The 11277-nt window shown below is 47.5% G+C and overlaps 2 protein-coding genes across 2 annotated transcripts; both read right to left on the reverse strand.

Annotated features, from left to right (window-relative positions):
- Positions 1-764: 764 nt before the first annotated feature.
- On the reverse strand, positions 765-3482 carry LOC131685796 (GATOR complex protein WDR24). Its single transcript, XM_058969748.1, has 3 exons — positions 3238-3482; positions 2615-3171; positions 765-2561 (listed from the first exon to the last, which is right to left on the reverse strand). The coding sequence occupies exons 1-3, from the start codon at positions 3341-3343 to the stop codon at positions 819-821; spliced, it is 2406 nt and encodes an 801-aa protein (XP_058825731.1). The 5' UTR covers positions 3344-3482; the 3' UTR covers positions 765-818.
- A 932-nt stretch (positions 3483-4414) lies between these two features.
- LOC131681117 (uncharacterized) lies at positions 4415-10764 on the reverse strand. The gene is made up of 2 exons (XM_058961828.1): positions 10065-10764; positions 4415-9858 (listed from the first exon to the last, which is right to left on the reverse strand). Exons 1-2 carry the CDS (start codon positions 10762-10764, stop codon positions 4415-4417), a joined length of 6144 nt encoding a protein of 2047 aa, XP_058817811.1.
- Positions 10765-11277: the final 513 nt, after the last annotated feature.

Here is an 11277-nt window from a genome sequence, read left to right on the forward strand (position 1 = left end):
TTTATACAATTTGCTGACAGCTCCTTAAAAATATCACTTTACTGAGCAAGTCGTCAAAAGAAATTACCGAACAAGTTTGGGCTGGGTTAGTGTGTTCCTATTAATTATAAGTGAAAGAAATTTTAAATTTTGTGATCAAATATAATCTTTTGCGATATGATCATATTGTCCCTTAAGATTGCTCATATTGCCCCACAAGGTTTTTACCAAGCCAAAAATCGATCATTACAAACAACGATTATTTTCAAAAATTTCGAATTTTCTTCAGCATGTTTAATAACTGCATGTGAAGAATATGTTGTATTCTACCAATAGGGGGAAATTTGGGATTATTTGTGCGTTTTGCTATAGATATATTTGCCTACAACCTTAGGGTGCTCATATTGCCTCACTTTTCCCTATTCTCGAAAGAATACGAGCACAAAATGAAACAAACTGAATTTTTTTAGCGAAACTCCTAGAGCAAAACAAACACCGAAATCTCAAAAGAAAAAAAATACTACTGCGACCAGATGGATCAACTATGGCCTTAGCCAGTTTTCACAGCAAAGGACAAAGAACTTTTTCCCAAATGATGCACCTCATCGTCGTACTGAGCTATTCTGTGACTACAAACTCCTATTACGAATTTACGAACGCAACCTTCCTCTTCGAGTACAAATTTTTCAGCTTGGTTCCATTATAGCCGGATGCGAAATGCTCTTTTGCTCTATTTGTTGATTCCCAGGAGGGTCATCATACTATACGACTAATCACGATCCCATGCAATTGACAGTATATTACAATTTCGTTGTATAGATAAAAAAAAATCTCTCACCTTACTCGTACTCGCACAAATGGCCACATTTGGGACATTTGGGGTTGTTCGCAAACCAACTCTTGAGGTGCTTCAGATGCCCACCATGAGAGCAACCCTGACACCAAGCGTACAGGCCTCGCACGACACCGTTGCAAACACTGCACTTCGAACTTTGTGCCGATCGACACTTTGAGCAGTACCATCCAGCCGCGTTCAGCAAAGGTCGGCCACAGTCCCCGCAGTTTGTGTGCATCGTGGTCGACTGCTGGTTCATGTCCGACACCGATCGAATCCAGCTAAGATTAATGATTTGCGTAGCTTCGTTCCACAACTGGTGGCGATGAAGCAGTTCGATGTAAGAGAGCAGCCAATTTTCGTGAATGATTTCATCAATCTGCAGACTGTGGCGGCGGTCACCAAGAGCGATTAATATGCAGGTCGAAGTTTGAACGTCTCCGATTTCCGTCTGCAGAGTCAAGCAATCGGCAAGAACTTGATGAGGTTCCCACAGTGGAGGTTGAATCGGATTGCTTTCCGATATTTTCAAAAACGATGGAGGATTTGGTGGAGGTGAATGCTCGGAAGCATTATCGGAGCGAGGTTCCTTCCTAGGACGTGCATGATGTAATTCGTGGGCATTCATTAGATTTGACGATGGAAAGGTGTAATCTTTGATTAAATCATGGGGTCCTGTGTAAAGGAATCCGTCGCGAAATCCTTTGATGCAGTTTACATTGTCGAACGTTAATTCTGTTTCACCAAACACAAAATCACAACTGTTTGGCTCAATATCAACTGAGAGCAGTTGTCCTTTGCTGGTAAGATTGGTGACTGTATCGCTTTTCGGGTTTAGAAAATCCAGGAAATCGTCATTAGTACTAACTGCCTGAATGACATTGCCGAGATTTGGATTGCTCCCAGCTTTATCATCTGTCCTGCCAGTGCTGGATTGATTGGAGTTTTGAGCCATTAAACGATTCGAATGGCTCTGACTGGCGTTGGAATTGCGCTGTTCCAATTTAAGATTAGCAATTGAACTATACGCGTAGAGCTGACTGATAAAGTTCCAAAGAAAACTAACATTTGTCTTTCCATATTTTTTCGCAATGGAAGAATTGTGAGCGCATATTTCTGCTAGAGAGGCCCCCGTCAGTATATATTCTCTGGCACAGCCTTTTAAAGCATGATAATCCTTCAATAACGACGTTTTGGTTAAATCCTTAGAGTTGGCAGCAGGCGACTTTGTTAAAAAATGGTATAAACTCGACTTTGCCAGATGAAATTGGTCTGTAGAGGGGGGTGTTTTCTGCCTACTTCCCAATATACTCGTTTTTTGTACTGGCGGAGGCGTTGGAGGACCTACAAGTTTCATTTTGTAGGCATAGAGAAGATCACCTTTGAAATTAAAACTGGCTCCTTGTGGATTTGCTTTTAAGGCTGGTCGGGCTGCGTCTTTAAATACGTGCTTATAAATAGTAGAATCTTTGCTGGTAGACAGCAGAATATGGGAATCGTTCCCTTTGAAAGCGATTCCCGTGGTGACGTTTGAGTGTTCATTGAAAGAAGCGTAAGGAATAAACGGTCTTCGAACGTCCCATATGTAGATACTGTAATCTACGACAAGGGCACAACTTGCTATATGATACATTTTGTCCGGACGCCAGCGAACACGACCAACAACAGCTATTGTATGTATACTATACTCCAATGAAACATTCTTTGGATTCTCTAGTGACGAATTTTTTGGATTGGTGTTCCAAATCTGAAAAGAAAGATGTTCTTAAAAATCAAACATTGTATACCGAAATAGTTTACCTTTATCTGCTTATCCCTGCTTCCGGTAGCAAGCCACTGCTGTTGAGGATGCCAGTCACACGTATAAATTGGACCACTGTGCGCCGTAAACTGAGACGTGCAACGATCGTTCTTCCGTATATCCCACAACTGAACCGTCCCGTTTTCCGAAACAGCAGCAAACGTGTTTGGAGCATGTGGGCTAAACTTGACATCTCTCACACTTTCAGAGTTACTAAAGTAGGTGTTGATAGCCGTTTTGTCTGATCTCAAATCAAAACATTTGATCGTACCGTCCTGTGAGCCAGAAATCAACAAATTTGCCTCCGCTCCATGAAAGGCGACCGAGTGAGCGGTTCTTTCGTGTTCGTTGTAAACTAGCAGCTGTTTTTGGCGACCAAACTTAGACAAGTCCCACACTGAAACCACTCCGTTAGTAGCTGCTGTAGCTAAAATATTCGAATCTAGTGCACTCCAGGCTACATCATTCGAAGAGTAACTGAGGTTTTGATTTTTTCCACCACGCATATTGCAAACTTCCGTAAAGCCATCGTTTTCGATGGAGAACACCTTCAGAACTGCGAAACGAAAGGCCTCACGTTATGTTCAAATGCATTTTAGGAGGAATCAAGTTTGATACGTACGACTTCTTCCAGCTACAGCAATCTGGGTGCACTCCCGGTTCAACGCAAGGGCATTTGCGTGACCATCCTGACAAATTCGAATCGAACACGTCCGATCGTCGTTCATCGTAATTTAATCTCGCAAAAACTATAAAAAATTACAAGAAACTAAACCGTGCTAAAATCGGCCGCAAAACATATGGGAGTTTTTGTTATGACAAAACAGAACTGATAACAAACAATTTAAACAGCTGATTGAAATTTCATCCACAGCTCCCAGTGAAAAAAGAATGGCTCACGGAAACGAATTACACGCTAACAAAAATGTTTAGCTGATGCGTAAAAAAGTGTAAGACTCACTTAAAAATGTATTGGAATGTGATTTACGGCCGATTTCTTCACCCTCGCTTAGCGCTTAAACCAGGTTTAAACGTGCTGGTGAACCTGGTTTAAAAGTTAATCGAGGGTGAAGAAATCGGGCCTAAGCGAGGTTGAAGAAATCGGCCCTAAGCCTAACAAATTTCTATTGAGCCAGTTATTGAAATTGGATACATTTGTTGTAATTTCATCACATTTTTAGCAATATTCGATTGGTTAGAAAATTGCTTAAAATTGCTAAAATTAGCGGAAAAATACGAATTCGTGCAAAACCAAGAGGATGACATGACGTCATATTGGCGTAGTCAACATAAGAACTTGGTTCGTAACAAAATTATCGAAATTTGTCTGAATACAAACGAGGAGCACTTCAGTTTACATCAAATTAGAGAAAGTGTGCATTGTTTTCTATTTGTTGGGTGGATTGAATAAACGGCTTTTCAGCATGAATCAGCTAAAAGATCGGTTCAATACGTAATCCTTCTTCTTCCCAACAATTGTGCAGGTAGAATACTATCCCGTTTAAAGCTTAACTTGAACAATCCGACACCGTCCGTTCTGACCGACAGTATTCTTGTGCTACTATCACGGGATTTAAATTTTTGCTTGTGATGTTCACGAATTCAATGGTCTATATTTTCAACTTCTAACAAATTTCATCTATATTTTTTCTTATATCTTCCTCTCATCTGTGCTTGACGTCTATCTTTTTCTATCCTACCATTTCAAACGATCCTTTTTTCCTTTTTTTCTATCCTTCCATTTCAAACGGTCCTTCTTCCCTTTTCCTATCCTTCCATTTCAAATGGTCCTCACTACATCAAAATTGTCCTTCACCGACAGGTGGTCGAACGTGGAGTTGGAAGGGGTCAGCGGGACATACCGTAACACTCCCCGACCCGTAAGGCTGGTTAGCTATCTCCGGTTCAGCTTTACCTTCTGCTGTTCCCGGCTGAAGCCCCACCTTTTCTATGTCGATTCGCGCCAGCTTTGCTACAGGTCGATGCACCATTCCGTCGGGAGTCTGCACCACGGCATCGCGAACTCGCCCATCTCGGCCCACCACGACCTTGGCTACACGTCCTCGAATCCATCCGTTGCGTATCTTCTCCTCTACGATGATCACCGAATCACCTACCTCGATCGGTTTCGTCTCCTCAAACCACTTGGTACGACGTGCGATGGTAGGAAGATATTCTCGCACCCACCGGCGCCAAAACTGATCTACCATTGTACGGCATAGATTCCAGTCGTTCCTGCAGGCTTGTCTTGGATCCGTAAGCGTCTTCGGAGTCTGCGTTACGCCGCTCGAGTTCATTAGAAGAAAGTGGTTCGGTGTTAGAGCCTCCTGTTGCGCCGTCTCCAGAGGAATATATGTTAGCGGTCTCGAATTGACCACACTCTCAGCTTCCACTAGCAACGTTGCAAGCGTTTCTTCGTTCGGCGTTCGAGAAGACTCCATTGCAGCAAGAGCGGTTTTCACCGACCGCACTAGACGCTCCCAGGCGCCACCCATGTGAGGTGATCCAGGTGGGTTAAACACCCATTTCGTGTTCGCGTTGGTGAACGTTTCGGCAAGTTGGCGCTCGATTTTGCCCATCTCCTGCTTAAGTTCGTTGCTCGATCCGACGAAATTTGTGCCCCTGTCGCTGCGGATCTCCACAGGTGCTCCTCTGCGTCCGATGAAACGCCTGATCGCCATCTTGCAAGATTCCGTTGAAAGTGTGTGAGCGACTTCGAGATGGATTGCTCGTGTGGTCATACACGTGAACAGAGCTACCCATCGTTTTGCAATACTTCGGTTCACCCGCACGCCGATCGGCCCGAAATAGTCGACGCCTACGTAGGAAAATGGACGTACGTACGCCTGCAACCTGGCCGCCGGGAGTGGAGCCATTCGGGGTGTCGCCAGACTTGGCTTCTTGACTTTACACAAGGCGCACTCTTTAGCCACCTTACGCACGAACGGGCGCAGCTGCGATATGTGGAAACGCTGTCTCACTTCGTTCACGACAGTCTCGCCATTGGCGTGAAGAAATCGTTGGTGGTACCATTCAACCAGCAGTCTAGTCACTGGATGGGCTTTCGGCAATATTACTGGAAACTTAGTGTCAAACGCGGCGACGGTCGCAGCAGATATCCTTCCATCAGAACGAATAACACCTGCTTCGTCCAAGTACGGAGACAGTTTGTATATTTTGCTGGTTTTCTCTAGCCGCGCCTGTTGTCCTGGCTGCTTGTCCCGCATTACTGACAAAGTCGCCACCTCGTCCGGATACTGCTCACACTGCACCCAACGAAAGATTGTGGTTTCGGCTGTTGCTAATTCCTCTTGAGTGAGTGGTCCGTCCAGTCGAGTCTCTCGTTTTACCGTTCGCCGTAGATTTTGTACGTAGCGATGAACATGTGCTACCGATCGATACAAATGCGTCAGTTTCGAGAATCGCTCCCACCTCACAAGTTGTGGCGGTACGATAACCTCCTTGTGCACCAAACACGACCTCAGCTCTTCATCGGTCGTCGCGCCGACTGAATCTGCATCTACGGTCCATTGATCTTCTGGCAAATATAAATCGTTGTCACCACGGAACCAACGGCCGCCTGAGGACAAACACGGCCCTTTTCCCCACTTTGTCGCATCGTCGGCGACGTTCTTTCTCGATGATATCCAACGCCATTGCTTCGCCTCCGACTTGGACAAAATCTCACCTACTCGGCAAGCTACGAACTGGCGATATCTTCGATGATCTGAATTTATCCAAGCCAGCACCGTCTTAGAGTCACACCATAACACTGTCTTCTCGACTACGAGCGAGTGCCCAGTGAGGATGGTCTTCATCAAGCGTACTCCGATTACCGCCGCCATCAACTCCAACCGTGGGATGGAGTGTGCCTTCAGTGGAGCCACCTTGGATTTCCCACCGACTAACGCAACAGAAATCCCATCCGGAAATACCGCCCGAAAGTAAGCGACACACGCATAAGCTTCTTCGCTAGCATCCACGTAGATATGCAGTTGCAGCGACAAGATATCTTTCACCGAACGTTGCGGAAAGTAGCAACGCGGAATGCTAATCTGGTCCAGATGTTTGAACAAACTCGTCCACCGCATCCACTTCCCAAGTAACTCCTCCGGAATTAGTTGATCCCATGTCGTCTTCGCCCTCCACAGCTCCTGGATTAGTACCTTGCCGTGTATGAGGAAAAAACACAACAATCCTGCCGGATCGAATGGGCTCATCACTACTCGCAGTGCCTGGCGCTTAGTTGGATGCTCCGCACCCACCGCTAGCGTCGTTGTAAACGTGAAGACATCGTCGACCGGCTTCCAGTACATCCCGAGCACGCGTTCGGTTGAACTGTTCTTGTCCAGCTGGAGACACTTTTCTGTGACTGGGTCTCTCTCCCCGACCCGTGCGAGAACCTCGGTGGAATTTGAAAGCCAGTTCCGCAGATGGAATCCGCCGAGAGAGTGGACCAGTTTGACTTCATGTGCCAGCTTCACCGCTTCGTCAACGTCGTCAGCGCTGTCCAAGTAGTCATCCACGTAGTGCTTCCGGATAATTGCGTCGGCTGCAACTGGATACTGTCTTGAATGCTCCTTAGCGTTCAAATTCTTCACGAATTGTGCCGAACACGGTGAACACGTTGCACCAAACGTTGCGACGTCCATCAAATACACATCGGGGGCTTGTGTAGGATCATCTCGCCAAAGCAGTCGTTGCGCATGTCGATCTTCTCGTCGAATCCGAATCTGGTGAAACATCTCCTTCAGATCTGCGCACAGAGCGACCCGTTTCTCCCGGAATCCGTATAGAACATTGAGCAACGTATTTAGCAGATCCGGCCCTTTCAACAGCATCGTGTTGAGTGCGACTCCATCCACTTTGGCCGCTGCATCGCAGAAGATACGAACCTTGGACGGCTTCTTGGGATTGATGACCACTCCTAAAGGTAAGTACCACGTACGCCGTGGATCTGAATCATCGAGCTCCTTCCGGGTCGCTTTGTGTATGTACCCTTTCGCTTGATACTCAGAAAGCTGTCTCCTCACACTTTCGCCGATGAGTAAATCCCTCTGCATACGCCTTTCCAAACACTGCAGTCGTCGAACCGCCATCTGGTAGCTGTCCGGGAACTCGAAGCTATCGTACTTCCAGAGAAGCCCAGTTTCGAATCGCTGTCCGACCCGCTTAGTAGTTTCCATCAGGATCCGATTTGCTCGTTGAGTTTCCGCGGACTCAGGATGGGCGACTTCCATTATTCCCAGACTCTCGACTGAGAAAAACTTCTCCACGAGCTCATGTAGGGTCTGCTCGGCCTCCTGGCACTCGCATATGTGGAAACTATGAACGATATCCCCTGACTTGTCCTGGTTGGATCCGTAGACCGTCCATCCCAAACGTGATTTTGCTGCTATCGGCTCTCCCGGTCGGCCATCTCGTAGCTTGAGTGTCGATGTAACGTGAGCGTTGTCGTTTCCGATGAGGATGCGCGGTACCGCTTGATCGTAATCATCGATCGGTAGGCCCTTTAGGTACGGAAAGGTTTCTGCGAGTTCCGCGTACCGCAAGGATTGTCGTGGTAAGTCCAGCTTGCTTACGGTGCGCACGTCCGACAAAGAATGTTTGGATGCCCCTGACCGTCCTGCTATTTCCAATGCGACCCGTTGAGAATTAGCTTCTGACCTCTTCACGTTCGCCGTCCACTGCAAGCACAATGGTTGCGGATCTCCTACAACCCCAAGGTCCTTTACCAACTCTTCGTCAATCAGCGTTCTCTCCGAGCCGTCGTCCAAGAAAGCATACACGGACACAGATCGATTGTTCCCATACAAAGTCACTGGAATAATACGAAAAAGCGTAGTCTTCCCAGCGGAATGATGGTTGGTGACAGCTTTGGAACTACTTGGCTTAGCTTCATTCGATACTTGCCTGGACCCATTCTTCGCCGAATTTCCGTCGTTCCCAAACTTCTTACAGCCATTTCCTGGCGTCTTTCCGTTTTCCCTGGCCTGCTGGGCTTCATTTGTGTCCCGTTTGGAGTGCAGCAAAGGGTGGTGACGCCGTTGACACCCGTCGATATCGCATTGCTTGCGATTCTTGCAGGGGCGCCTTCCGTGTGCTCCAAGACAGAGCCGACACAAGCCGAGTTTCTGTATTGTCTCCCAGCGTTCATCGACCGTTTTCTTGTCGAACTCTGAGCAGTCTTTTACCCGATGCCCCGGGTTTTTGCAAATGAAACACGCTGGGCTTGATGGGCGCATCGTAACGCCAGATGCTTCTTTGTTCGTCGCCATCAAAGAAGAATCCTCCATTGAGTGAGTTCCGCAGAAGTTTTTGTCCTTTCCTATTCGCGGCTGCTGTACAGGTTGCGGCCTAGGATCGTAGTTCACGGTCACGTCGGATGCCGCTCGCACGAGCGTCTGCATATACTGCGAGAAAGAACGCAGGTTCACTTCCCCGCAGCGCTGCTTGTATAGCGACCAGTCCAGTTTCATATGTGCTGGAAGCTTCTCTACCAACTCGAACAGTAGCATCGGATTGTTGAGATGCGCTTCATGCCTCCCGGCTTCCAGATGATCACAAAAATTCTGCACCGCCATACCGAAACCGATTAGCGTATCTAGTCTTTCCTGTTTTGGCGCAGGTACCCCTCGGATCCTCTGCAACAACGCATGGATCAACAATTCCGGTCTACCATAAAGTGTCTCCAGCGTAGCTAAAACATTTGGGACGCTCGCCGGTAGCAACAGTCGACTCCGCACCGATTCAAGTGCGTGCCCCTTCAAACACCGTTGCAACCTCGCCAAATTTTCCTCGTTCGAAAACCCGCACGTCTGAGTAGAGTTAACGTACGAGCTAATGAATAGCGGCCAGTCCTCCGGATTACCAGAAAAGATTGGCAACTCCTTGTTCATCACGTGTCTTGCCGCCAATTGTCGCGGTGTCGGTCCCCAATACGCCTGCTCGTCATGCAACGGAGGTTGCTGCGCACCAGCCTGGAACTCCGCAAACCGTGGTTGCTCCTGCGGTCCCAATTGGATTCCTGGTGGCACCGTCTGCCTTCTCGAAAACCTTTGCTCAGTGGGGATCACAGACGGTAACGGTTGGCCGGCGTACGACTGGGAATACTCTCCTCCCAGTAATTCTTCCACTGTCACTGGACCTCTAATTGGGCCTGCACTATCTCTATTCACTGCGGTCGATTGCGCGGCGATTGCAAAATTCGGATTACCAACTCGCGGAATGACAAACGAATTGCCTGCTGGGTGAGAGGAAAGGGATAGTTTTGGAAAGCATGCTGCTTGGGGATTACATTTGCGATGCCTTTGCTAGGCCTGGTGAGCGCGGAGGTAACCGAGAAAATGTTAGCCTGACCTCTACCAACTATTGGCGCTGTTGTGCTTTCGGCTCGACCGATAATACCCCCTAACGTTGGCTCAAACCCTGACTGCCCAAACGAAATACCTGCCAACGCTGCTTCTAGAATACCCTCGTTAATGCTAGTTGGTTGCTGCATGCCATCCTGCCTAGCTTGTATTCCAGTTGCGGTCGTCGCGTTACTCGTACCAATAGCTGGAGCCTTCTCCGTCGGGACAACCAACGTCGAATGGGCGGCCTTCCACTGCTGTACCTTGCTGAAGGAACTCTGCACTGAGGCGACACTCCGGTTGTCTTCATCGCCTTCCCCACCTAGGTCAATCACCTCTCTCAAACGGAATGACTCGTTCATTACCGCCTGCTCTAGCTGCAATTGCCTCCGCTCAAACTCTGCTTCCTTTTTCTGCTTCTCTTGCTCCATCTTCCGCTCGTGCTCCCGGCGCTCCAACTCTATACGCTTCATCGCCAAAGCCTTCTGGGCCTCAAGTCTCTCGAGCTGTAGGCGAGCCCTTATTGCTCCAGCACTACAGGTTGAAGTGCTCGTTCCTGCTTTGCTGTTAGCCTTGCTTCCGGGTGCATCAATCACCGGAATCTGTGCCGACGGTCTCTGACAGTTTGGGCATGTAAACGGTCGGTCTGTCGCATCAATGCTGTCGTTCACACCCACACAGGTAAAATGCCACCACGAATCGCAGTGACAACAGCTTACCATCCGATCCGTGTCAGGTTCATTACACTGGTTACAGTGTGTTTCCACGGTGGGGGCACTTCCTGTACAATTCGGCATTGCTTCGTGGTTATCTTGGACGATCTTTTAGATTGTTGGGTGGATTGAATAAACGGCTTTTCAGCATGAATCAGCTAAAAGATCGGTTCAATACGTAATCCTTCTTCTTCCCAACAATTGTGCAGGTAGAATACTATCCCGTTTAAAGCTTAACTTGAACAATCCGACACCGTCCGTTCTGACCGACAGTATTCTTGTGCTACTATCACGGGATTTAAATTTTTGCTTGTGATGTTCACGAATTCAATGGTCTATATTTTCAACTTCTAACAAATTTCATCTATATTTTTTCTTATATCTTCCTCTCATCTGTGCTTGACGTCTATCTTTTTCTATCCTACCATTTCAAACGATCCTTTTTTCCTTTTTTTCTATCCTTCCATTTCAAACGGTCCTTCTTCCCTTTTCCTATCCTTCCATTTCAAATGGTCCTCACTACATCAAAATTGTCCTTCACCGACAGGTGGTCGAACGTGGAGTTGGAAGGGGTCAGCGGGACATACCGTAACACTA

This window comes from Topomyia yanbarensis, chromosome 2 (genome assembly GCF_030247195.1).
Source record: "Topomyia yanbarensis strain Yona2022 chromosome 2, ASM3024719v1, whole genome shotgun sequence".
Classification (NCBI taxonomy): domain Eukaryota; kingdom Metazoa; phylum Arthropoda; class Insecta; order Diptera; family Culicidae; genus Topomyia; species Topomyia yanbarensis.

Coding starts and splice junctions, on each gene's coding strand:
- LOC131685796 (XM_058969748.1), bottom strand. CDS start 3,343: ATGAACGACGATCGGACGTGTTCGATTCGAATTTGTCAGGATGGTCAC. Junction 3,172..3,237: donor TGCTGTAGCTGGAAGAAGTC/GTACGTATCAAA, acceptor TTCGTTTCGCAG/TTCTGAAGGTGTTCTCCATC. Junction 2,562..2,614: donor GCAGGGATAAGCAGATAAAG/GTAAACTATTTC, acceptor CTTTCTTTTCAG/ATTTGGAACACCAATCCAAA.
- LOC131681117 (XM_058961828.1), bottom strand. CDS start 10,764: ATGCCGAATTGTACAGGAAGTGCCCCCACCGTGGAAACACACTGTAAC. Junction 9,859..10,064: donor TCTAGAAGCAGCGTTGGCAG/GTATTTCGTTTG, acceptor CTCACCCAGCAG/GCAATTCGTTTGTCATTCCG.